The sequence below is a fragment of the Drosophila biarmipes genome, chromosome 2R (assembly GCF_025231255.1).
Source record: "Drosophila biarmipes strain raj3 chromosome 2R, RU_DBia_V1.1, whole genome shotgun sequence".
In the NCBI taxonomy this organism is placed as follows: Eukaryota; Metazoa; Arthropoda; class Insecta; order Diptera; family Drosophilidae; genus Drosophila; species Drosophila biarmipes.
Window position 1 is genome coordinate 6642312 of NC_066615.1, and position 25941 is coordinate 6668252.

The 25941-nt window shown below is 41.6% G+C and overlaps 6 protein-coding genes across 23 annotated transcripts in view; 2 read left to right on the plus strand and 4 right to left on the minus strand.

Annotated features, from left to right (window-relative positions):
• The first annotated feature begins 476 nt into the window (after window positions 1-476).
• On the plus strand, window positions 477-2058 carry LOC108026578 (uncharacterized). Of its 2 annotated transcripts, none has more exons than XM_050887463.1 (3): window positions 477-878; window positions 970-1511; window positions 1601-2058. In XM_050887463.1, coding segments are annotated over exons 1-3 (744 nt in total). In that variant the 5' UTR covers window positions 477-677; the 3' UTR covers window positions 1602-2058. The 2 variants fall into 2 exon arrangements, with proteins under 2 accessions (XP_050743420.1, XP_016953019.2); XM_017097530.3 differs by having other exon boundaries at window positions 478-878; window positions 1598-2058.
• A 5269-nt stretch (window positions 2059-7327) lies between these two features.
• On the minus strand, window positions 7328-8168 carry LOC108026602 (uncharacterized). The gene has a single exon (XM_017097575.3). It carries the CDS (start codon window positions 8072-8074, stop codon window positions 7496-7498), a length of 579 nt encoding a protein of 192 aa, XP_016953064.1. The 5' UTR covers window positions 8075-8168; the 3' UTR covers window positions 7328-7495.
• Window positions 8169-12106: 3938 nt separating this feature from the next.
• On the minus strand, window positions 12107-12693 carry LOC108026573 (uncharacterized). Its single transcript, XM_017097524.2, has 2 exons — window positions 12531-12693; window positions 12107-12472 (listed from the first exon to the last, which is right to left on the minus strand). The coding sequence occupies exons 1-2, from the start codon at window positions 12628-12630 to the stop codon at window positions 12264-12266; spliced, it is 309 nt and encodes a 102-aa protein (XP_016953013.1). The 5' UTR covers window positions 12631-12693; the 3' UTR covers window positions 12107-12263.
• Window positions 12694-12730: 37 nt separating this feature from the next.
• On the minus strand, window positions 12731-13908 carry LOC108026574 (uncharacterized). Its single transcript, XM_017097526.3, has 2 exons — window positions 13656-13908; window positions 12731-12906 (listed from the first exon to the last, which is right to left on the minus strand). Exons 1-2 carry the CDS (start codon window positions 13866-13868, stop codon window positions 12838-12840), a joined length of 282 nt encoding a protein of 93 aa, XP_016953015.1. The 5' UTR covers window positions 13869-13908; the 3' UTR covers window positions 12731-12837.
• Window positions 13909-14917: 1009 nt separating this feature from the next.
• Window positions 14918-15255, minus strand: LOC108026524 (uncharacterized). Its single transcript, XM_017097470.1, is given in 2 exon segments — window positions 14918-15123; window positions 15126-15255. Coding segments are annotated over 2 exon segments (336 nt in total).
• Window positions 15256-20552: 5297 nt separating this feature from the next.
• The window catches only part of LOC108026588 (heterogeneous nuclear ribonucleoprotein L), a 103839-nt gene continuing 98450 nt past the window's right edge, over window positions 20553-25941 (plus strand). For 8 of the 17 annotated variants that reach the window (XM_017097550.3, XM_017097552.3, XM_017097553.3 and 5 more), the window contains exons 1-2: window positions 20568-21118; window positions 23296-23905. In XM_017097550.3, coding sequence (XP_016953039.1) covers window positions 23756-23905 — 150 coding nt within the window. In that variant the 5' untranslated portion in view covers window positions 20568-21118; window positions 23296-23755. Of the gene's footprint in view, window positions 21119-23295; window positions 23906-25941 lie in introns of all 17 variants that reach the window. The other 9 variants (XM_017097547.3, XM_017097549.3, XM_017097541.3 and 6 more) reach the window with 4 other exon arrangements.

Below are 25941 nucleotides of genomic sequence, written 5' to 3' on the forward strand. Positions count from 1 at the left end.
TTTTAGCAAAAAAAAAATTCTAGCATGACAATTGTGGCCACCACAGTTTTGGGCGGTTGGTAGGCGTTTTATTGGTGAGACGAATAAATATGTGTTAAAATTTTTTTTCTATTATAAAAACTGTAGGCGCTACAGATTTTCGCGGATTGTGGGCGTTAGAGTGGGCGTGGCACCGCTGAAACAAACTTGCGCTGCGTAGGAAGCTCAGGAATCTGCATGCCAAGTTTGACTGTTCTAGCTCTTAAAGTTCCCAAGACCTCAACGGACGGACAAACGGACATGGCTAGATCAAATCGGCTAGTGCTCCTGAACAAGAATATATATACTTTTTGTTGTCGGAAACACTTACTTTTACCTGTTAAATACTTTCTGATCTAGTATGTCCTTTAACTCTACGAAGAACGGGTACACAAAAATCACTTGGCTTTTGAAAACACTTCTTTTCGAGAGATCAACATTTTACATTTCATACTTTTAGGCCCCTAAAGTGATAATAACTATGACCATTGTAATCGTAATAACCTTTTTTCCGCAGTGTTGCCCAACAAAGTAGTACCTTTAAGTAGGGCCATCACAACCAGAGACCAGCTCAGTTCCGATCGCACCTTCAAGAAGAACACACGTGTTTTCCGCAGAGATTCTTTTCGTATCCACTTGGAACTGGTTTCAATTGTAAAATGCTGCTGATATCGCTCACTCTGATGGCTTTTGGCCTGGCCCAAACGCTGCCCATCGAGGAGGCCGAAGCGCCGGCGACCAGCGAGGCTCCTGATTCGGGGAGAGTGGTATTCGATCAGCGACAGACTGGCAGATTCAACATCCACGTGAGCATCAAGGATGTGGCCATCATCGAGGTGGGCCAGAATGGGTTGGCTGAGGTGAGTGAGCGGAGGGCCCAGAAACCAGTTAACCGATATGCAGCTAACGAGTTGCCAGCGAGCTAAAAATAACATTGGATCTCTCAATTAGGAGACGTATAACGATGAGGAGGATTACTACTATGATGACAGTGCGTTGACCGTCAAACCGATCAAGCTAACCACAGAGGCGAGCAGCAGCACCACAACGAGCACCACGTCGGTGGCTGCCCAGCCAGAGAGCCCTGTATCTACAGTGGCCACTACAACTGTGGCTACCACCAGCGATCCGAAGCTAAATACCAGCTTTAGCTCCAATCTTTTGGCTGACATTGCGGCCAGCGTATCGAAGCCCAAGTCCAGGCTAAACAACCTGATGATCGTGGAGACGCCCATCGGAGGGACGACTAAGCCCCAGCACCACCCACTTCATGCCCGGTCCAAGGATGTGCCCATTCTGGCCGCAGCTGCTGCCGCTGCAATCACTCCGCCCACTTTGCCCGAGAGCATCGAATACACCCCGCCCAAAAATCACAACTCGCCCATTTTCAAGGTCAAGGTTCAACGATCTTCGATGCCGGCCACAAAGAAACCCGCCCGCTGCCGAAGTCACCAGGTGCGAGACGCCCAGGGGAAGTGCTCCGACTCGATCTAGTAAGCCAAAATTGATATTAAATCTCCACTAAGCCGCTTACCAATCACCCAACTATTTCCCACTTACTTTTCGTTCTCTTCGATAGCAGAAAGCTGTACAGCATGCTGATGGGAATGAATTTTCCTTTTTTGGCAGCAGCAAATGCCGCGGATAGTGGCTGATGACTTAACAATTACTACGTAGTTTACTCAGACATAGAGTGTAAGTGCCTCTAATTGGATCTTAGCCACTGGCGTGAAATACATTGACTGAAAACTGATCTAAAAACAAAAGTTGTCTGCTTTGCTTTATTACATTGTTGTTTTTCGAAGCATCACAAAGGTATTTTAAGTTGTTTTTAATTGAATTGAAATCTTTGGGATGACTTAGGCTTGAAAATACAATTCATTCCTAAATATTTATGACCGCTGATCTTAATTATTTGTATCCAGAAGGGTTAATTATTATTACAATTGTTGGATTTTTAATTTTTATATATAAAATATGCATTTAGCAAAACCATTTAGAATTTGCTTTAAATAAAATTCTTTTTAAGTTCGTATTGTATTCTGGGTCTTTAAAAATTCATTCAAAATAAAATTTATATTCGTAATTTTGTTCAAACCCGACAATTTATGAGAAACTTCTTTCCTTGCTAAGAGATTTCCCTTATTTTGCCCTCCTATTTATATGGACAACGATTTTCCTCAAAATACTGCACTTAAATAATTTTTTTTAAATTTGCCTGAAAGGCAGTCATTTAAATTTGCACTTAATTGAAAACCAATTTCCGTTTGACTTTAAAACCCTTTCAATGTAGGCTGTCAGTGGGAATTTTAATTTATAAAAGTTAATACGTTGTTTTTCAACTTGTTTTTTATTTTTGTAAATTGCGAAAGTCAGTTGATGAATCGCGTTTAATTGGTTAATGGAGAAATGAATTGCATTCCGATTTCATATATGCTGTAACAGGATTTTCTTTGATGTTGCTGGAGTCCCTGGCGTAAGCCAATTTTTCGCCTTATATAACCAGGTTTCATTACCGCCATACGCCACACATGAGCACAGATTTTGCTTTATCAATTTGAGTTTGTAATTTCCGCATGCGCTTAAAATGCAATTGCAGCTGAAAAGCATTGTATCTCGTCTGGGTGGTTGTATTGGTGCGACCGTACTGGTATTTGTGTGGGTGTATCTGTGCGAAGGCTGCTTAATTGCAACTGTTGCGTGTGCGGCAAATCTTTGGGGCCGCTCTGCGCACACACCGTGCTCTAATTAAATTAATTGCTTAATTTTAAGTTAATTTGCCACATGTGGCAAGTTGTCCTCGTTGTCTCCGTTGCCCCCGTGTCCAGACAAGTCCCGCCCACGTGCCCTGCATCGGTGAGTCCCGCCTGCAGATGCTCCGTATCTCTCGAATTGCCCATAAACTGGTCTGTATTCCCACAACAACTGCATTATCCCGATGTCCTTGTGCGGGGCTTTAATCGAGTTTAAACTGAATGCGTGGCAAGGCCTACATGTGAAATTCCAGTTAGCTAGCTTGGGTTTTATGTTGGATACCTGAGTGCTTTTCTATATTCAGCAGGTTCCAGAAAGCATTTAATAATGTCGACAATTATTAATGGTGATAATGGGACAGTAAACGTAAAATCACGTTTACGCTTTAAGTTTAACTGCATAACTTTTTCAAGTTTCAAGTTTTATACCCGCATTACAGTTGTTTTTATGTTATATCAAAAACCTGTAATACAAATTGCTTTATCTGGTCATCATTTTATCATCATTTTATTTTTCATTTTTGTGAGCCTTTTCTCTTATTGGTTATGATGAATTTAAAAACTTAAATAATAAATTCATTTTATTTTGATAATAAAATCAATGAGTTTTTATTTTACTTGTATTTTATAAAGAATGAAATTATTTTTAGTGGCAAGTCTTAAGACAGATTTTTCGCAATTTAAGAAGACGTATATCAAATTAATTTACGTTTGCTAAATGCCGACCTAGCTTATCCAATCTCTTTAAAACATTTCCCGGCCACGGCGACAACTTATGCAATTGACAAAGGCCCATCCTGGGCAACTTTGTGCCGGAATCTTTTTGGCAAAGTTGGCTCGCACTAATTACCTACATTAGGCCACCTGCACAGACTCGGCACACTCAATTAGCAACTGTAAACTGCAATTTCTATGCAGGCCAAGTGAGTCTTGGCCAGCAGCAGCCGGTTAGCTCATGTCCGCAACTTTGTCGTTTTCGTTGTGCCCTGCATTATTTATGCCACCCCTTGACCTTTCGCCTCGATGTCGCTGTTCGAGGAGCGTAAATTTCGCCGGGCCCTTAAACGCGATGTTTTGTCAAATTAAAGCGCAGCTTAGTAAGCCAGAGACAAGAGGACCGGAAGCAGGACCGCCCTAAAACGCGACAACTTTCGCAACCGGAAGTGTGGCAGACGCCCGGCAACAAAAGCAGCGAAAGTGTGCGCTGAATTGGTTGTTCAGCTACAGCGGATGCGGGGCGCCATCTTGCAGTTGTTCACAAACATGGCGGCAAAAGCCCAGAGCCAACAAGCCACCTCCTATACCACCACCCACCCAAATCCCTTTCCCTCCACTGCCGAGCAACAATTGCATTTTATTTATTGCATAACCAGCGGCGTTTATGCGTTGGAAAGTGGATAGCAACAACAGCAGAAAAACTAAATAAAAAATGGGAACCAGTAAGAGTGTCCAGGACCAGAAACAGCAGCATTCTTCCTTTCGGAAAAGCCATCCTCCCTGCACTATCCGTGCCCGCAGTCCAGCATAATAATTACACTCGCTATCAGCGCCGACATTTCACAATGAAAAACTGCATTGGCACGCAACCTGTTGTTGGCTTCCTCTCAGATTGCCAACTCACTGGGCACACTAAAAAAGGTAATCGGCAAGAAGTAATCAAATTACTATTTGAAATCAATATGTATATTCGCATTAATAATAAGGAATATATTTTAAATTTATAAAACGTTTGGTACAATTATTATTTACAAAGAATGCACAGATTTAATGTTGTGTTGTACACTTTTATGTATTTTATTTTTATGATTTTAACTTTACTAAAGCTTGATATTGGGTAAGTTTTATAAAAAAATTATTATACAATGTTTTTCGAAACCAAACAACAAATTCCTAAGTAACAAAGTAAGTAGCTAAAAAGTTAGTCATTTTTCCAAGTGCTGCTACAGATCCAGCACCCCAGGTCCAGCTAAACGCTGGCTTAGAGGGGAAGAGCATGTGCACACTGTCCAGGAAGAGGTCTCTCCTTTAACAGGTCCTAACTATGCAAAGCCATAAAACGCAAGTGTCGCACGGATTATTCATGGACGGGGAATGAAGATGAAGAGCCCAGCGGGCTGGCCGTGACAGGTGAACGGAGAGAAGGGAAGCGAAGGACCAGTAGGAGGGAGAAAAGAGATTCTTAGGGATAGGATTTAGAAGTCGAGAAAATTACTTAATGCTAATTTGGCATCTTTGCTTGGAAAATAACTTAAATCTTATATAAGAATTCTAGGGAAGAGGTAAAAAAGTTATGGCACTTTAATCATTGTGTATGGTAAAAATTAATTAATGTAAGTTCAAGTTAATTTTTCTTCAATACGAATTCGCCAGCAATTATGCGATAGCATTCTCTGCCTGAGTCTTCGATAAATGTTTTCCATAGTCTATGGAGATCTGTGACAAGTATTCCATATAGCAAGCCATATATAGTAAGCAAGACTCCTCCTTTTTGTACAGTAAAGTTCGTGGGCCTTGATTACATTGCATACCAAAGTATCTTCTAGAAAGTGCATTTCTACGCCTTGATTGTTAATCAAAAACAATTCGCCGCCTTAGGCTTTTCGTTCTGCGAACTAAATTCCAACGCTTCCGTAAAAACCTTTCATATTGCGGCGGTCTTCAGGTTAGGTCTTCAAGATTTTAAGAGCATTACGGCACCCCTGTGCATTTCTTCAAGCGCTTCTATTGTTTTATTTATGTGGCGTTTATACTTGATGTGTACTCTTCATAACACATCTTATTAAATTGTTATCTTATAACTTGACTTCTGGACGTGTAATTAACAGAAGCCTAAAAATTTAACGTTCTATTTAAATCAGTTCTTATTGACCACTCCGGTTTTACTATATTGGTTGTTTAATAGCTCAATTCGATTCTTTTGATGAATAGCCTCCAGTTTTTTCGTTAATCGCATCTCACTGCCATTTCTATCCCGTTTCATCAGCTATCTCTGCCGGCGAACTATGACTTTCTATAGACTCGCTTTCAAATTATTTGTTCAACGCATTTCATTCATTTCGTTTTTATTTGGGTGCGCTTTTTGCGAATTTGATATGCACTAAAAGTCAATTTATTCACTTGACTTAATTTGATTTCAACCTAAAAAATCGAATCGAATTGTTTGTGCGGTTTCAGTGTCCGAGATGCGAAAAAGAATAATTTTTTTTGGCTCTCGAGCTCATGAGTTTGTTAGTGCTATGTAAAGATTAATTTAAGTGGTTGCTGAATAGTTATGTTTAAGTTGTTAATTGTTGTTATAAGTGCTTATTGCGCTTTAACTAATGTATCTTTAAAAACTATTACTCAATTTATAATTCTGTAAAAACATAGTTAATCTATCAAAACTTTCTATGTGGCCTTTCATCAAAATTCCGCATCCTTGATTATTTTTATTAATTAAATAAATCGTCTGACCATTGGTTTGCTTTGAGTGGAATACATTTTAAACTATGATAAATGTGTATAAATCTTGCCTAATTATTTGTCTTTGAACAATATTAATCACACAAAGCGAACTCCGGCCCATTGATTAAATTCAAGAAATCCACTGGGCACAGAGGATAGGAGGAGCTGCCGCAATCTCGGCAGCCTCATTGTTAACCCGCACTCAATTTCGATTCCTAATATGCTCCACATAACCGAGAGTAGGGCCCGATCCCTATGCCGGTAATCGTACGTGTGGAAAAGACGTCAGCACTGATTGCTGCATAAATGATTGAGCATGTGGGGCTGAGAGTGCGCCTGTCTTTCAATCCTCGAGAGCGGGTGTGTGGGCTGGGATGACTTGCCACAGACGAGGCCCAACCACTATCAGCATTCCTCCATGCAACAGGACCAGCATGGCAGCCGAAGGGGCGGGTTGCATTATATGAAAATTGATGGGAAATGCCAAAATATTTAAATCTAATTTTGTGCAAAAACGACAGGCAGCCAGCAGTCGCAGAAGCCGCAGGCACTGCATTTGATTTTGATTCCAGTCCAGTTCTGACAGCGAATTTGCGACTCCTGCCCAGTTAAATATTCAACGCGATTATATTTTTTAATACACAGCCCGGGAGGAGGAAAGAAATGAATTCTTGAATTTGACCGTGTCAAATGAAAAAGGCTTTCTGGAAAACGAAGCTTTATTCGGACGAGGGAAAATGAAGAAGGCGGATAAATTGGATTTTTGCCTTTGGCGTCGTTTTTCATTCGCGTCGATCGTGTTTATTTTAATTTAACATTGCTCTGCATAAAAGCTTGAAAAATGAGCTTGAAATTCCTTGGAAGCAAAATACTAAATTATTTGTTTACAAAAAAATAAGTAAATAAATAAATAAGTAAGTAATACAGCAAATTACTTTAAAATTGGATCAGTTCTAGGACACCTATTTATCTGATGATTAAATTGACAATAATTGAGATACAATTCGTTGAAATTTTATACATGTGTGAACAAAAAATAAATTAAACAAATGATTTTATAATCACTTTTGACCTCTATGACTGACATCCATTTTTGCAACGCCGATTAATCATTTTAATTTATACCCCTTCTTTATTTCGTCACAAGCAATATTATCAAAATTTTAATTTGCTAAAGGCACAATTTTCGAGACATTCAACGACCTTGAGATGTTGTTAATAAAATAACATTAGCTTTAAAGCCTTAAGGAGAATAATTTTTGCTTAGTCTCCTAAGCCCCTCATTGCCCTACTGTATGGCCGACAGATTCGGGAAGTGGTTTCTTGTTTTTATCCTGCATCTCAGTTCTATACCAATCCCTTACATACTTGACGTTCATCTTGGAAACTCCCTCCAGATAGGTGACATGGTCCACATCGCTGTCCAAGGACAGTATCTCGCCATAGAGGAAACTCATCTTCACGCTATACCGTTCCAGGGCCTCTTGTACAAAGTATTCCTTAGTTTCTGCCTCGTCTAGAAAATGCAGTTTTACTTTCTCGCGCTTAGTCACAAAACGAATTTCCGCGCCGGGCTTCTGGACCTCCGAATTCAATTGCAACACATCCTCCCTAATCTTCTTCAAGGTGGCTATCTTCAAGTTGATCCTGTCCTTTAAGATTTTTATGATATTGCGGCATTGTTCTGCATCTGCTTCCAGGCGTTCGGTTAATTCATTTATATTGCCATTAAAGTTTTCTGGATTGGACATGTATTCGCGTATATCATTGATGCGTCCCACAGGGGGCACATTTAAGTCCTGTAGGTTGCCCTTGCTTAATATATTGTCTCCGACACTGAGCAGTAAGTTGTTACTCATCTTGGAAAATACGTATATAAATTGGCTCTAAAAATATGATAAGCCGAAGCCAAATTCGTAAACGTCTCCCAATAGCATTTATTCCGATGACTACTATTCTGCAGCCTAGCTTTGTTGGTTTGAAAAATTCCCTTATTTAATTCATAGGGTTTTAACCATGTCTAGAGAGTCCATATTTCAGAGAGGTGTAAGTCCTTACCTTAAATCATAATTTAATTGGCAGAACAAACGACTTTCTTTTATATGATTTATCTTAAAATGGGCAGTGTTACTGCTCGCCAAATTGATAGGAAGTGTGTTCGTCGTTTGCCGCTATCCATTTCATTATATTTGCTTCCTGACGCACTTAAGCAGAACTCGAAACAGAATTTAAATACCGGCAAATTGTCTGCCTTGGCACCTGTCTGCCCGAGCCCTACCCCCAAAAGGACCCGCTTTTGCCCCAGCCCCCCACCCAGCAATCCAGCGTCATTCGCATTTGCTATTTCCGCTTTGCACGGCCGTGTTGCTGTGTTGGCATTTCATTTAGCGCACAACTTCACGTTTGCCTCAGCCGTTGTCTTTCTGCCGCCTTTTCCCATCGCCTGCAATTGCCATTTCCGCTTCCTGAAATTTGCCATTCGTTACACACAGAAGAACACGGCGCAGACACAGATACACAGGCACATGGACACACGTGCAAAAAGGACCAAAAGGACTCTCTGCGAAACCGAAACTTAAACAGAAACAGAGGCTGAAACAGAAGCCGCTCCCCGCATGCACCGACATTTCCATTTCCATGCTTGGGCGCATCGCAGCGAATCAATTATTCATCATCATCGATTAAGTAAGGGGAGCTTTCGCCCCCAAAAGGGCCAACAGCCAGCGGCCAACGGCCCACCGTCCGCCCCGTCACACTTTTATTGTTATGATTTCTGCCGTCTGCAATGGGCACACTTGAAGGACTCAAGCGACCAGGAGCGGCGAAAATCACCAGGATAAGGACAATGGGCGGACTTTCCCGCGCACTGACTGCTCCATTTCGCGTGAATTTTACCCTCATTTTCCAGGTTTTTCTTGCGCTGCAACTGGCGGGCATATCGGGGTACCTAATATTTCGATACGTTGATTTTTGCGATAAAAAAATGGTTTTAATTTGGGGTTAACAAGAATCAATAAAATGTATGCTATATCAGGCTATCACAAAATAAATATGGCCAATTATTAACGCTTACCTCATAAAGTAATCATCATCAAAGTATAGTTAAATAATTATTTCCACAATAAAAAAGTCTTACCCTAAGGATTTAATTTGCATACAAACAATTGGGTAACTCTGAACAAAATAAATATATTTTTTTAACCTTTTATAGGATAATTTCTTTTACAATTCTATTTTCTAAATATTATTTTTGAAAAACACAGAACATACAAATGTTCTTTAAGCTATTTTATTATTGCCTACTTATAGGCACCTTTTCTAGTGATTTAAAATAACAAGGTTAAAAGGTAGAACCACTGTTGAGACACGCTCTTACTTTCCTTCCCTTTGTTTGGGGTACTTTAATGAGAATCACTGGCACTTGGGTAGAAACTAAAAGCACACTCACGGATATGCCCACATATGTTATGCTGACATATCAATACGGAAGAATGGAGAGCCCTGCATGAGAGTCGTATCCACATATATCTACACAAACATTACAATACATCGCCATCGGAGGGGGTCGGAAAACCCCAGTCAGACATGTGTAGAGCCGGCCTTTTCCCTGCCCGCCCATCATGCGGCTGGGCCCTGCTCCTTGCGCTTATTTTCGCCATTATCCATTAAATATTTATGAAAATTGCTTTTGCTGCAGTTTTATTCACTTTCCTGCTCGCCTGCCTCACTTTGCATGCGTCGCGCGGGGCAATCCCCACAGATGCCAAACTGAATGGCAGAACAGGAGGGGCCAGTGAAACAATAAAGCTTAAGATTTCAATTTCCTTACGGCTTAAAGCTGACTCTTGGCCTTCCCCGCCCCGTCCCCTGCGCCCCTTGTGTGCTCTTCCTGGCACATAAATCCCGGCAAGACATGTGCCTAGATAATCCAACATTATGAAAAAGCCGGCCCACAATAAATACTCGCATCAATGGCGCCATTTTTAATGGCCGAATGTTAAACGAGCTGCAAGGCTCTCTATAATGAAATATGGCTGCTGTGATGCTAGATGGTTCCCAAATACTTGTTAGTTCTACGATATAATCTCAATGCTCAAGACTGTCTTTAGCAGTATCATCACAATAACTCAGTCAAGTCACTCGCACTCAAAATCCTGTTCAAGTTATTAGCCCATGAGTGGGAGGAAGGATTTGTTTTCGACTTTAAGCCTCTGAGCTGCACGAAGGTGGAAATTATAGAGTTTCATTAAACTCTATGAAACTAAAACTAGTAATTTCAGTACCGACTTAACCAAAGATGTCATTAAATCCAAGTGTGTTCAACATTCTCGGGCACAAGCATAAGTTTAAGATGCAAATCAGGGATAAAATATTTTAAAAGGTAATTTGATTCATAAAAATTTTGATTTGCTGGTGCTGCTTAGAAGTTTTTAAAAGTTAAGAACAAGCGAACAAACAAAACATATAATAAAAAAAATCATTTACTTCGCATTTTTAAAATTTTAGTTCGATTATAAAACTTAAATTGAAAAGTTTCCTATTTTGAGTATTCCGAAAGGTAATAGGTAAGTCACCATTTATTTGTAACAGCAGTAGCTTCGTAAAAATATGGGGCTAATTGCAGTCCCCTCGAAAAATTGCGTGGCCTTCGAGCATGGCGTCCTTTCCCGTACCTTTTATTGGTGTCGGATCCTTTGGCATTTTGATGCCGTTCCGCCTGCTTAACACATCACCGCCGTGACACCTGGCGATGATTTTCCGGCTGGCGCACGTAGCAGCTATCTAAATTTCAATTAGAGTTTAAACCACCCGGTCGGAGGAGCTGGGCTCCCGTGGCGTGTGCCAGTAACCAGGTAACTGCTGCTCGGAAATAACTCAGCTCATTAGCTGCATGTTCATGTGCGGCATGAGCTTAAGCCACTGGGTGGCTGCAAACTGAGGAAGAAACTGAGGAGAGTAGAGTAGTAGCCCGACTATAACATCTTGAGTTAATTTACAATATACATTTTTCTGCATCTTTTGGTACGTCTTTTGGAAACGGCGCATCATAAATTTGTTGCGGGGATTTGGTTCGAGGTAGCCGGGCAGGTTTTCCGCCTGAGTAACGATACTTAATAAACCCGCATCATTTTCCCATTTGGTACTCGCACTTCATACGATCCCCTGCCCCAAGGAGCCTTCGTGGTAGCACTTCCACTTCCAGTTCCTGTTGCTGCTTCCAAATTACCTGTCATTTCGAAATTATGATGCCGAGGAATCGCTGCTGGCTAAGGACGGTTCGCCCCCTGCATCTTTATGCTGTCTTCCTGGGGATGCGGGAGCAATTTTTATGTTTATGGCAAAAGCGCCTCCTAATTTTATTTTCTTTGCCGCGGGGCCGGGGGCGTTACCGGCACACATATCTCAAACTAATGCCTGCGACGGGCGGAATGTAAAACCTTATGCGCATTTTCCGATTGTAATCTCTAAGCTGGATGAGGGTTCGGTGTGTAGCATTTGGGGAATCATCCAGCTCCTCGAAGCCTGTCAGCAGGCCTCACACATGGTTTTTTACTCAAAGCAACATGACAGCCCGATGATATTCCCTCAAAGTGGACATTTTCACCCAGGCGTCGACGTACGAAAATGGTTAATATGAGATTTACTTCTGGCAAAAAGCTGACAACTGAGGTTTTGATTGGTCCCAGGGAGTGGAGTTGTCAAAAACCAAATGAAAGTCAAAAGGCAACTGAAGATGATGAACAGGCGTTTGACAGATGGGCACAAGTCGGGGCATACAAATCGAAAGTTTTCTGTTGGGGAATACAGATTAAACTTACTAGTGCAGTTTATTTATGCTTCGGCTCCTTCTAAAACAGACTTAAAATTAATGCCACAAAAAGAGAAAAAAGCACTTTAAATGATTGTTTATTGTTTAATTTGTTTTAAATCAACAAGATGAGTACCATGATGATACAACATTTCAGAATCGTCAGCCTGTTTTCTTTCTTCTACGTCAATTTGGTGGGATGACCAGCATTACGGTCCTACATTAAGCCTGTTCAAGGTCTAAATTTCGGGAACCAGGCTGCTGTCCGGCAGTTTTCCGTCGAGGCTTCGCACCAGGAGCACCCCGGCACAAAAGGCCAGGGAACACTTGACGAATGACCACGAATGACAGTCCCTGTAGATCGCCCTGCACCACTCCATGGGCCTCAGCTGCGACCACAGCGACATATTGAGCTTGAAAAATTTGCAGGAGAACAGTCCGAATCGAGCTGGAGGTGTGGGCGTCGGCGCCAATGAATTACGATTTAATCTGGACGGATTACTTACCAATTTGTGTGGCGATATGTACACTCACGTCGGTGGGTATATTTGGAAAATGTGTTTTATCTGCCCAGGTATATAGAGCAGAAACGAATGGCAATTTCATGACACACTTGCTCAAAAGAATTTCTGATTTCGGTTTTGCGTATACATTTTTCAGAAATGCAAACAAGCAAGTGGGTCAAGACAGCCAGCCAGCGGGCAGATGTGTTGATTTGGCAAGCTTGTTAATTAGCCAAGAAATTTATTTGCGAACCATACACACTAACTTATATGCGATATAAACAGATTAACTTATGCGCCATGTGCATATTCACTTCACGGAGCTGCTGAAGTTTTTCTCGTTACTCAGGCACTGGTTGCAAATGGTGCAGAAGATTTGCTGGAAAAACAGAAATGGGTGCTTGATGAGAAAATTATAAGAGATATGACACTTAGATTCTAAGTATAGCGATTTACTTCTGTTACGCAGTTTTGCAAATATCGTTTATATAGTATCTTAATATGTGAAAAAACCGGAATTATTTGCAAAGTGTTTTAGCCAAGATTGTTTGGCAGTCACCCTGCGTAATAGTTTACAAATTTAAATCTATTACATCTATTCAAAGAAACAATAATATTTGGATAAATACAATATAAAATTATATTACCTTATTATATTTAAAATGCCTAAAAATACTGACTTTTAAAAAAATGCTACCTTTCTTCCATGAATTCACTTTAACACACAAAACAATTGTATGGGTATGATTGGTAATTTCACATAGTTACCTTATTGCAAAAGAGTTTAAAAACTATTAAAAATAGCGACGAGCATTTTGTTGTTGCTTTGGTTACTGCTTAAGGGTAAAACTACTCTAAAATGGTAAATGTTGTTAGGAGAGAAACCATTTCGTTGCTCAAATTTAATAGAACACTTGCAGATGCACTTCGGGGGATATTTCTGTGACTCATCACCGACGTGCTTGTGCGATTTGTACAATTGAATTATATTTAAGTTATATTAATTGAGTTATATTAAGTTATAACACCTTTGAAGGTCTGGAATTTATAGCACAGATGTTTAGGCAAGCAAAGTATTTGCAGTTAATGGTAATTGTCCTTTACTTGGAGTTCTCCAACTGCACTTACCGGCAGCGAGGATCGTGCGTATCCGCCGCAGCCCCCCTGCGAGGACCCCGTGCTCTCGAAGTGCCGCAGCCAGGACTTGATCACGTTCGTCGGCGGCGTTTGGTAAATGCTGAACTGCTTCTTGAAGAGCCGCTGGGCTCCGCTGATCGAGTCGTTGCTCTTGTAGTAGGCGCGGATGACGAACGCCCGGTGCACACCCGTCCACTGATCCATTCCGAATGCAACTGGCGCCGCCGCGGAGATTCTGCCATGTGCCATGTGCCATGTGCCACTTGCCAGTGGCACTGCCCGTTCGGTGGTGCGACAGTTTCGCTGGCACTTCCGGCTCATGGCCGCCATAAAAAAGCGCTCGGTGCCCTAATGAAATATCCGAAAATGCTGTGCGAAAGAATTCAAACATTCATAATTATTTGAACGAAATTAATTGGTCGCAGCGAGAGGGGTGAGTAGAAGTGGGGATGCGGGTGCCGCTGCCTATATGTGCAACGTTTTGCGTCTAAAATTAGCCACCGCACGACGGCTGACGCGGCGTATGAGCAATCTGAGTTCTTGTTAGAAATTCATTTGTGGCCGGCCGTGCTTTAGTTTCAAGTGCAAGCTGAGGGAGCCCCCGCGACCAGTCCTTCGGCTATCAATCAATCAATCTGGCGAAGCCATCATCATTATGCTTCATCAGCGCCAGAAGTATATAATCATCGCAGGGGGCCCAACTGGAAAAGGGGGTGGTGTTCGACGTGCGTCCAAAATCTACTTGAACTCATTTAAAGTTTGGCTACAACTTAAATCCGCTTTGCGATTTTGGCAAGTGAGTAAGCAGTTGGCACTGCCAAAGTCTTTAAGCTGTTTTGTTGGCTTTATTTCGCCATCGACGCCCTATACTTGGGCTCTTTGACTTTGTCGTAAGACTGGTAGGTTCTAGTCTTCATTACTACATAAAATACAATTTAATTTAAATAAAATTTACAAAATGTTTTACACAGAACTGACAACATTAATTTGGCCAGCAATGTATATTTAATTAATTTAAAGTTCTACAAGTTTCACATTTCTAAGGTGCCATTTTATAATTTAAAGATATTTTCTGGCTGCTACATAGCTCTGAAACGTTGTTGAGAACTCTATTGAATTTAAACAGAAGGCATATTGCGAAAGAAGTGAAAAAGTAAAAACGTTCCGTTTAAAGTCCTTTGTCAGCAATGCCACCTGTAGTTCTCCTAATTAATTCCCTGCTGGCCGCCTATTTTGAGAGCTTTTTCCCATGTTTACGCGAAAAGTGTATTCAAGTCTTTACAAACGAAAAGCACCCTGCTGTTCCTGCTACTCCTTTGTTGATTTTGTTTCAGAGATTTTTCGCTTCGCCATTTTGCTGGACCATCGAGCACGTAACTGCAATACAATGCACGGCCATCGCTTAGCTAGATATAGCTATAGATACAGATACATTTATGTAGTTCTTGTTGTAGCCGTGCTTGGCCTTTGTTGCTGCTGCAGCAAAGTTAGCAAATGCTGCTGTCGCTTTGCCATTTACACAGCTAGTCGGTCTAAGGGGCGGAAGGGGCGGCCCGAAAAGGGGCGGCCAGGAAGGCGGCCATCCATCCATCGCACGTCCAACCCACTCCGCTTGTATCTCAGTGTATGTGTGCATCCTCGTTTCCGCTTTTTTTTAGCTGTCTCTGCTTGTCATTTTGACACCTTCATTTGCTCTGAACATTCAGCTCCAGTCAGGGGGCAGTGATTCTGTTTGCTTTCGTAACTTTTTTTGCCCCTGCCAGCTAAGAGTGTGTGTGGCGGTGGCGTATCTGTGTGGCCCGTTCGAGAGCGTCATTTTGGGTGAAAATGCCTTAAATTGGGCAGTCAGGGGGAAGTGCTGCACCCTACGGTCAGATTGTAAAGAAGTAAACGAATACATTGTCTGCTAATTGACACTAAAAGGATAAAAAAACTAAATTGAAATATTTTGAAATGCGAAATGTTACTTAAACGTTTTTATAAACGTCTTCTGTATTCAGCAAGTGCATTCTAATGTAAGGTATCCAAATTTGACATTGTACGATTGGTTTAATAAATTGGAAATGAGCGAAAAAGTTTAAACAAACTTTTTCATGGTCGGCCAATTTTTATTACTGTTGGATGACTAAATACACACGGTCCATTACTAAAAGTATAAAATTGCCGCCAGCCGCTATTAACTTTTTAATTTACACACACCTCGGAAAGGAATTCAGCTATAACACATTGTTGAGTCTATAAAAATTTGGTAGAAGTATAAATTGTAATATACTAGACTTCAATATTACAACAAGTCAAAAAAATTAAAGAAAAAAACAAAATGAGAAGCAGTTGTAGTTAAAATAAGGTTCATTCAAATGGTTCTGAACTTTCTTTCCCTATTTAACGTAAATGAAATAAAAAATCATGGATATTTTATGTTTCTTACCAGAACCGAAATGAAAATATCCCCAAATAATTTGAAATAGGTAGTACTTATAATATTACCCCCTTCCCATCTCTGACGCTTTGAACTGAAATGCCTGAAGAAATACCCGCATAGTCGTTCAACTCTTGATACAAAAAGAAGTCCGAAAAAGAAATCTGGAGGAAAAAGCAACAATGCCAAGACAAATGATCCAATGACTGTCTGACTGCACTTTGCCCCATATCAACCAGCCCGAAAAAAGGGGCGAGCAAAAAATTTAAGGAAAATGTATCGGGTTAGGACGCCCTTACCACGTAACCCGGTTGCTGTCTCAATTTCGGTAAGCGTCCGTTTTTGTATGTAAAGTTGGCGGATTTGGCACCACCCACGCTGGATGATGATGACAAAGGGCAGCGCAAAAAGCAACTCTGAACTGGGTCAAGACTTCATTGTTTATCTTTTTGGAAGCACTAGTATCTGTGTGAGCTAAGAGCCGGAAAAGAGGATTTCCACACACACTCGGGCCCGCATTCGGAACTTGCATTAGATGGTCTCGAGCATTCTTCAGCTGGCAAATTAGCAGGGAGCCGAGCTTACGGTTATATATTAAATTTTGCATGGCAAATGCGGCGAAGAAGGTCAAATAGCTGGGAGGCTGGGGCAGCCGGACGCTTTTATAAGCATTTCACTTTCCGGCGGGGCCGCAGATAAATACACTCTCACACCTACATCGAGAGAAACAAGGAACAAATACTAACTTAAAATATGCGAAGGAATAAAAAAATGTATACAGCAATTTAAAGCTAATTACCAAATGGTTGACTTTTGAGCCATCACATTTATTCCTTATCGAATTCGGCGAGGAAATTTTTTTAAAAACAATTTTTAATTTCCTATTAAATTTAAATGAACAAAAGTACAAATGTTAAATTATGCAATTTGTGCTTCTTACCATAAGTCTAAATATTTAAATATGGCTTTTAAAATATGCATGCACTAATGAATGCACTTAAAAGTTTTAAACATACCGTTGCACTTTTAGACTACTAAAATGGCATTCAAAATTGATTAACAAATAAAATTACTTTAAAATGAATACTTTTATGCAACTTCAGATATAATTTTAAATCGCGGGTTACACTATTTTATTGTATGGCTTGGCATTCAAGTGTTTTTTCTCTGTGCAGCAACGGAATTCGAGGAGTTCGCTTGGTTGTAAATCTGGCTAAAACAGGATAGCAAGCTCCGGCAGATGCAGCGGAAGCGGATGCAGGAAGCGGGCGATGCGCGGAGTGGGGAGTGCGGAGAGAGGGAATCCCATCGCCAAGACACGCGCGGATGTAAGGCGTTGATAGCGTCGGCTTATCGGCCTTGCGCGCACTGGGAGCCCTTACTCCCGGGATGCATCCTGCTGGGGGACACATTGCGTGCGTGGGCATCAAAGGAGCCTTAAATGGGGGGCATATGGTGGATGCAACCCAGAAGTCGAGTGAAAGTTGGCAGCCAGAACAGGCCACTTACTTAGCGCCGTTTTAAGCAGATTTACCTTACTTGAGTTGAAAAGTGGGTAAAGTGTAGGTATTTGTCGAATTAAATCACAGAAAACTTTCAGTGAAAAGCTTAAACTGAAAACGTTTATTCCACTGCAGCTACTCACTAATCCGAATCGGTTTTTTTTTGTATCACACAGGTATTTAAGATTTTAAGGTGACTCGATGGTGCAGAACTCGTCTCCTTCTTGTTATAAGGATTCTGAAAAGTAAAGAATCGAAATTCTCTGAAAATGTAAACGAAGTATTTTCTGTTATTTTCTGTTATCATAATATATTATTATGTTATATTTTCCCCAATTTTTGCAGTAAGCGTTTTATTCATCTAAGCAAAATGACATTTTTAGACCCATACGCAAAAATATTTATTGCTTTCAAGCTAAATGTAAAATATTTTGCGATTTGTTTTTTTTTTGCTTTTTAAGCTTTTATTCTTAATCCTACTTCTCGAGTTTACCCTCCGTTTCCTAATACATTAGATCTTGAATACCAAACAACAATCATTTAATAATTGAAAATACGGCATAATTTCAGGATGAACATCAAATACGTTTCAGGCAAAGCCGAAAGGTATATTAATATATTTGATTAGTTATGTTCTTTTGTGTGTACAGTGGGACTTCAATAAATCCGACTTCCTTAACTAAAATTTTATTCATATGAACTTTATGTCCCTCAAGCGTTTTGACGTCCATAGATACAGTTCTTTTTAGGTATAATTTATTACTTGGGAGGTGAATCTTAAAACTTTCGAACTTTAACATTATATTATTAATCCTTTTCCCAGTTTTCCAGTGGTAGTGGCAAGGTCAGCATATGGAGATTATCTCGAAGTCACTAGAACACTGCAACAAGTGCGTTGTTTCTCGACAAGTTGAAGCACACAGCGGAATGCATGTACCAATATACGGTTTAATCCATACTTTATGACGCAAACATTACGGAGCAGTGCGGTTACGGTCTGCGGACCTCCGACTACTACGGTTGGCACCCATTATGCACACCACCCCATGGCCCGCCCCCGGACACACGCACCCACCCACACATAGACTAAATAGTTTATGTTGTTTGCCATTCGGCTGACTGCTGTTGCTGCTTTGGCTGCTGCACTTTGGCATTAAGCGAACATGGAGCACGTCCTGGCCACTCAAAGTCATGTGGGCGCTTGTCAAAGTGGGTGTGTTCTTGGAACCGGGTGATAACGGGCTTAAGGTGAAATATCTCTGCCCGTTTTTCGGCCTAGCGGTCAGATCATGAATTTTAAAATGGGCTTCAAGAGCTAAATTAACCAAATCAAAGATTTTGAAATATATGTAGGTTTTAGGCTTAGGTTTAAGTTTTAGGTTTTAGACTTAGACTTAATTCCATTGGCAGGATAAACAAAAATAAAAACAATTCTAACAAAAAACACTGGCATCCGACGGAACCATCGGCGGGGCCGCGCGATGCTTGGGGTTATGAATTCTCGCGACTTTTGGAAAAAGTGATACTTTGTGACTGTAAAATGTGGTACTCTGAAACTATGAAATAAAATTGAATCTGCATCTGCAGTTGTAAAAAATAATACAAAAATGTTTGTTAGATACCGACCTCTTTATGTCTGTGGCAACTATTGGCATTTCCTTCTGGATAAACATTAATTCCTTCAATTCAAATAAACATAAATTTCATCAGCAAAGTGCTGAATTGCGTTGACTTTTCTTTTGAATCGGTATAAGTTTTACACGAATTATCCAAAAAGATTGTCTTAGGAACACCAAAACGAAGTGGACAAATTTGTTGGCTGCGCTTGGGTTAGTGAGAGTACTGTATGAGACTATTTGCTCTCTTTCAAAATCTCGTGTAAGATGCCGTTGAAAATATTAATGTACGTTTTAAATATACATCATTGTAAGTAAATAAATATACAATTTTAATAGTAAGTTAGAATATATAAATATATGTCAACCCTCTTACAAATTGTATTTAATCTTATTATCTTATTGAGAATAACAGAACTATTTGCTTGCATGGCCCACTGTGCGCTGCTGAGACTCGCAGTTGCCCGTTACAACGCCCGCAGAGGGAGAGAGAACAAGTATTCTCTCCCCGTGGGTAGCAATTGCGTGTTTTTTGACTGTGTGCTAGTGCGTCCGTTTTTGTTGAATCCGTGAGACATGCGCGCGGCTGCCAAAGAGCGAAAGAGTAACGCCGTAAAGTTTACTCTTCGCTGTAACTCTTTCACCGAAGTATCTGTGAGCTGCGCGTGGCTGTAAAGAGAGGAGCATTACAAGCGCATTTACTATTGCTGCACCGCTCGCACATATTGATCTGCTCTTGCAAATGTCTCGCTCGCACAAAAAAAAACAAAAATATAATGCTCTCATTTTCTCATTACGACGTGGAAACATCGCACAGTGGTCACATAAGACAAATTAAAGTGTTTTTTGATGAATTTGATTTTCAGGTAAGTTAGACTATTATTATTATTTATTTAAGTATTATTGCAAAGGTAAAATATTAAGCAGAAGTAAATACCCAAAAACCCCTCATTTGATTTTTTTTTAATTTGTTCCGCAGTGTTTCCGGACGTGAAAATATATTTAAAAAAAAATTAAAAAAAACTTGTAACCAGCACAGGACGGACAACCTCGACCACTGTGCAGCGGCAACGCCGCCGACGTCGACGCAGAGCTGTTGGCGACCGCTGCTCTCATTTTCTCAGCAATGCAACGGTTAACATAGCACTTACAGCGTGCGTGAAGTGAGAAAAGCGCCTAACAGGCCGATTTGTATGCGGCTAACATTCTGCGTGGACTGAGAAAAGCGGTTAACAGCGCGTAAGAGAGCGAGGCGTTGAAAATTGCGCTGCCTCCGTCGACGTCGCTGCCGCGGCGGTAAAAAAAGAGAAAACAGTATCCGCGGTTTCGCTTGGCGTTCGGTGGATTGCCATTCGCAACCTCAAACAATCTTCGAGCTTCGAGCTAAAACTTTGTGCACGGTTGGAAATTGCTCCCCAGTAGCGAAAAATAAAATAACAGAGAAACAGAGCAAGAAGAAGCAGCGGCAGCAGAAGCTGAAAGAAAAGCGACGACAACAACAAAGCGAGAAGCAAAAGGCAACAAAAGCCGATGAATATACGTGTGTTCGTGCGGGTGCCGTGCATTTTGCGTACACAGATACACAAGTACGCTTAAATTAAATACTTTGGCTTAATTAAATACTTCCGCGGCGTCGTTTATCGTGCTGTTGTTGTTGTTGACATTTTGCCTCTTCTTCACGCGCTTGTCTACGGTTATCGATTCTCGTCGTCTCGCTCCCCCGCACGCAGCGAGCTGTTGTTTGTTTGTTGTTTGTGTCTGTCACTCTCTCGCCCCGTCTCTCTCCCTCGCCCGCCCGCCGTCGTGTTTTGTTTGTGTACTGAAAAGAGGCAGCAACAAAATAAAAGCCAGGCGACTGCGAAAAGCATAAATAATAAACAACGACGAGACAAGTGCAAAAGCGCAGCGAAAGGCCAGGTAAAAGAAAAGCTGGCGCTAACGGTGAAAGTGAGCCGTTGCGACTGTGTGTGCGTGTGTTGGTGTGGCAAATCAGTGTGTGTGCAAAAGCAGAAGCAACATTTGTTGAATAAGAACAACCGGAAGATTTTTCCTCTGCCACCCACGAAAATTCAGCACAAAAGGGCCAGGCAAAAGGTGGCGCTCTCCCTCTCGCGGCGGGAGAGGGCCCGAGAGAGGAGAGCAGCAGGCGCGTGGCAGTGTTGAAAACTAGTGTTGCAGTTGCAGCACTCTCCCGCTCTCCCCGTCTCTCTCTTTTCTGACACCTTGCAACCCTTAGAGAAAGGCTCTCTCTGCGCCTGGCTGCTCTCCCCGGCTAGCGCCGTCTCTTTCCCGCATTTCCCTCTCTTCGCTCGCAGGTTTCCACTTCTCGCATTTGACTGACATTCGCCAGCTCGGCGTCGAAGTGGAAAAACTCAGAAAATCCGAGTCGGAAAGCTCCTTGCGACCGTTAGAAAATTTCACTTTGCCCCATCAGCTCGCGGTTCCTCCTTCTGTCCGTGCGTGTGCGTCCGTGTTGCCAAGTTGTTTCGGAGTTTTTCGGCAGTAAGTGGCGCAGGGAGCAGGGGCGACAATCATTCTGCCGACGAGTTGTCATCCAGTCCGGGTTTCCCTCTTGACAGGTGCCCAGTCGCACATTTCCCCACTCAGAGTGCAGTCGTCCACTAGCGGTTCCTTCGCAGCACGTCCTTTTCAACCGAACGATGTGATTGCAGTCCAAATTCAGAAACACTAAGAACGAAGAAAACCCAAAAACACAGTGAAGCACCGATAAGAGACTAAATTTCCAATTCGCTAAATTGAAGTTCGGCCCGATTTCCACGCGTGTGTGTGTGTGCAGTCAAAATTATCATTCTCTTGCCTTGTTGTTGTTGCCGCGCTCCACCATTTTGTAAGCGAAAAGGAAAACGAGCGGTGGAAAAACAATTGCCGCCGCATGCGAAAACAAAATAGAAAAGCGCACGTCACAAAGTTCAGCGTTCAGCTTGCCGTTGAGTTTCCATTAATGAAAAATCCACCCCCACAAACAAAACAAAGTCAGCCGTCCGTCCGTGTGTGTGCGCTGTGCCCGTGTGCGTGCGGGGCATTTTCCATTTTCCATAAGGGTTGTACTCGAAGCGGGCCGAAAAGTTTTTCAAGTTTACTTTTACGCGATTTTCACAGCACTTCTTTTCGCCTTTCTGACAGTTCTCCCTCGGTCCCTTTTGCGCCCCTTGTTCGTCCTTCTTTCACCGTCTTCTGCGCCTCTCCTTCATCCTGACATTTCGGCCATATTCGTTTCCCTTTGCCTTCTGCTTTCTCCTGTTTCCGCCTTCGCTTTGTCATTTGCCGGCGCTTTTCGCTGCTTTTCCATCTGTTTTTGACAACTTTCCGAGGGTTGTTTCAGAATTTTCCCCTTTTTGTTTTGTCCTCTGATTAATGCCTTGGTTTACCTTTCCAATTAGAACGCATTATGGATTGTCATTTGTATAGATTGCCGTTATGTATTTCCACCCAAATAGCTGGAAGTTCCCGTAAAATATAACTGTTCTACTTCGTCATTCCTTCCTTTGGGCGCCGTATAATTAACCCAATTAGATTCCGATAAGAGGTTCCTAGTTCGAGTTCTATAAATAGTGGCCTAATAGAGGTTCCGTTTCCAGTTCTATAATAGTCCTACTAAAAGGTCAGCTTGATTCTCAATGCCTGGTTTTAAAAAGGAAATACCGATTTTCCCTTCATATAAGTAATTGGTGGCTTGGATCTTTCCTTTCCCTTTGATGGAAAAATATCATAACTTAAAAGAACAATTAATTTAGTGACAAACGATTTACCATTATATTTAGTTTAAACATCTGGAATAAAATTGTAGTACTTATGCAGCCCCGTTAAGATAAGCGTCTTATTTTCGACAATAAATAAGAAACTTAATTCCCCTTGATTGCCCCAAAACATTTAAATTATTTTTACGACACATTCAAGCTGCGAATCGTGCTTAAGTGGTATCCTGGGAATAGCAGGAAATTGGAAATGCGATTTAAGGCCCAAGTTTCGCTGCAGTTGTAATGAGCAACGAATTTCTTTTCCCCCATTTCGATTCGCTTTTTGTATTAATAAAGAGCTCACCGCTTGTTCTCTCTTTTTTATTCGTCTTGCAGCTGGTAAATCCAACTCAGAAGAACATTCAGAGGAAACCGGAAAATTTATCACGCAAATCAAAAGTGCAATAAAAAGTTGAAAGTGTTTTACACAGCGCCAAAGAAGGAAGTTGAAGCGAGAATAGTAAATAAATAGGAGGAGCCCACAGCTACACCGTCATATAAACAACAACCCAAACATCCCACATCCAACACCAATTACAAAGTAAACATTTACAACTCATTTCTCGCAGAAGAGATTCGAGTGTAAGCCACAAGAAAAAACAAAACAGAAAATCGCGCGCGCGTTTTAAAAGCGTTTTCCCCCCAGATCTCGAATTTCGCGCGGCTCCGTCGCACGTTACCTAAATATATCTTTCGCGCAACCACTGGGCTCAGGCCTCAAAAATCCGCCAAAATTCTACACCAACAAACTTTAATCAGCCCCGAGATTTCGCTCCAGTTCGCAACGGCGACCACAATGCCCTACAACGGCGCTAGTAATGGCAGTGGCGCCAGCGGCGCCGGCGGAGGGGGGGCCACCATAGTCGTCACCGAGGGGCCGCAGAACAAAAAGATCCGCACCGGAGTCCAGCAGCCCGGGGAGAACGATGTGCACATGCATGCTAGGGTGAGTAAAACTAGCTCTTAGGTAAAAAGTAACTCTACGAAGATGATAAAAGAATTTGGGGACTTGCAGATAGCCTTTTAAGACGGTATTACTGATCAGTTCTTGAAAAATGTTGTTAGGTATTTCGTTTTAGGTTCTTAAAGGAATTTCAGTTCATTCGGTTCATTCAGTTCATTCGGTTCATTCAGTTCATTCGGTTCATCCAGTTCACTCAATTAATTCAGTTCATTTAGTTGATTTAACTCATTCAGTTCAGTTAATAAGATCACTGATGATTAGTTAATTAAATCTTATTTTCTTAGTTATTTTATCAGAAAATCTTCCTGCTGCTTCTATAATTTATTATAAACTATTATCCTTAAGAAATAAAGAAAGACAAAACTCCCATTTAAAATTTAAGAAAGAAGACAGAACTCAAACTAAAAGAGCACAGCTTCCAAACTTTTACCGCTCTGCGACCACAAAAAAGTTCCGAATAATTTCAATGGTTTTGACCTGAGAAGCCAAAATCATGGAAATATTTATAGGAATAATCACCCTAATCTCTATTATCACCTTGGGACTACCTGTTTCTTAAGCTGAAGATCACCTCGTAACGGTTTTCCAAATAGATGTCAAGTTCTTCAAGTATTTTCCAGTGCAGATCCCACCTTTCCACCCACTAAGCCCGATGGGTGGGTGATCCCCTCTAGCCACCCTTATCAGACGATTGCCGAATTAATGCGTGTTTTCGGGCACTCGCCCAGCTCGCAGAACTCGGCGCCCGTTCAATCAGCCCTCACCATCCCAATCACCATCACCACCTTTCCCGCTTCCTGATCCCTTGTATGTATTTTTTCGATGGGTGGCCCTGGGCGTTCGGGGCGGCTGGCCCGCTGATAAATCCGGGGTGGTGGTGGTGGTAGTTGCTGCGTTGATTCTGATAAAGTTTTCCGAATTGGGGGTTGAAGTGGCCGAACTGCATGGGGCTTATCGGGGAGTCGCGATTGCGAGGCTGTCCGCGATATCGTACAGTTTTATCGGGAAAGCAGAGCAGTATTTTTTTTACTATTCAATATTGCTGGAAATCGAAATTAAAATCAATGCCAGAAACCTTTTTTAATGAACGTCCGAGATTGTTTTATTTTCCCAATAACAAAAGGTTTTTGTGATGGCTCCCTAGAAAATAAATTTCACGCCGAAGCGGGAAAAATCTAATATTTATATTCTCCTCACGTTTTGTGTAAAAGTTTCCTTACGATTTCATTAATGCTTCATAACGAATAACTTTGCTTAGCCTTTTTGTTTATAAACTTTTTGATTTCGAATTTTCCCCAAGTACCTACTCAGGAATTCAAAAAGGTCTTCCTAAACATGTTATTAAAATTAACGAGTTGGTTGTTTGTATACAAAGAGATTTGTATCTCTTTTGGGGAGTCTAATTATTATGTAAAGAAGTTTTAGGGAATAATATTTTGTTAGAGGTCTTTTAAGTTATTTTTAGTGCACTTTACGAGTAATGCAATATTTAAGAGCTCGTTTTGGTGCTTACAACCGTGTTGCAGTTTGCATTGCAATTAGCTGGCAGCTTTCTCTGGCCGTCGGCAACCATTGCAATTTTCCACGGCCCGAACTCGTGTTCTCACCCACGCTGCCTGCAGCAGTAGCAATTGCAGTGGCAGCAGCAACATCAGCAGCAGCAGCAGCAGCAACATCAGCAACAGCAACAGCAATTGTTGCTGCTCGTGCTGTGTTTATTTTGGCGAGGGCTGGAAAAATCGATTTTCCCCGTGGCGGGTGCTGGCTGGCTGGGAAACTCTCGTTTGTCTGCTGGCGACTTGCCGGCGCTTTTCGATAAAAATGTTGGAGCCCGTGCGAAGGCAGGCAGTCAATAAAGGCCGGGGAACATGATAAACAGGCTGTGTTCGATGGTTTATTGATTCGGGGGCTGGGCGGTGGATCCAGGATCCTGGGCACAGGGCACAGGCCGCATTACTTAATTTCGGCGGGCGTCCTTGCGCTGGTGGAAAATTCTTGTTGTGTTGCCGGCGGATAAT

Excerpts from the sequence above, each read along its gene's own strand:
- LOC108026578 (XM_017097530.3), top strand. The coding sequence starts at position 678 with ATGCTGCTGATATCGCTCACTCTGATGGCTTTTGGCCTGGCCCAAACG. Across the intron at positions 879-969 it reads GCCAGAATGGGTTGGCTGAG|GAGACGTATAACGATGAGGA; the intron begins GTGAGTGAGCGG and ends TCTCTCAATTAG. Across the intron at positions 1,512-1,597 it reads AAGTGCTCCGACTCGATCTA|CAGAAAGCTGTACAGCATGC; the intron begins GTAAGCCAAAAT and ends TCTCTTCGATAG.
- LOC108026602 (XM_017097575.3), bottom strand. The coding sequence starts at position 8,074 with ATGAGTAACAACTTACTGCTCAGTGTCGGAGACAATATATTAAGCAAG.
- LOC108026573 (XM_017097524.2), bottom strand. The coding sequence starts at position 12,630 with ATGAAATTGCCATTCGTTTCTGCTCTATATACCTGGGCAGATAAAACA. Across the intron at positions 12,473-12,530 it reads ACATATCGCCACACAAATTG|CTCGATTCGGACTGTTCTCC; the intron begins GTAAGTAATCCG and ends CCACACCTCCAG.
- LOC108026574 (XM_017097526.3), bottom strand. The coding sequence starts at position 13,868 with ATGGATCAGTGGACGGGTGTGCACCGGGCGTTCGTCATCCGCGCCTAC. Across the intron at positions 12,907-13,655 it reads ACGCACGATCCTCGCTGCCG|CAAATCTTCTGCACCATTTG; the intron begins GTAAGTGCAGTT and ends CTGTTTTTCCAG.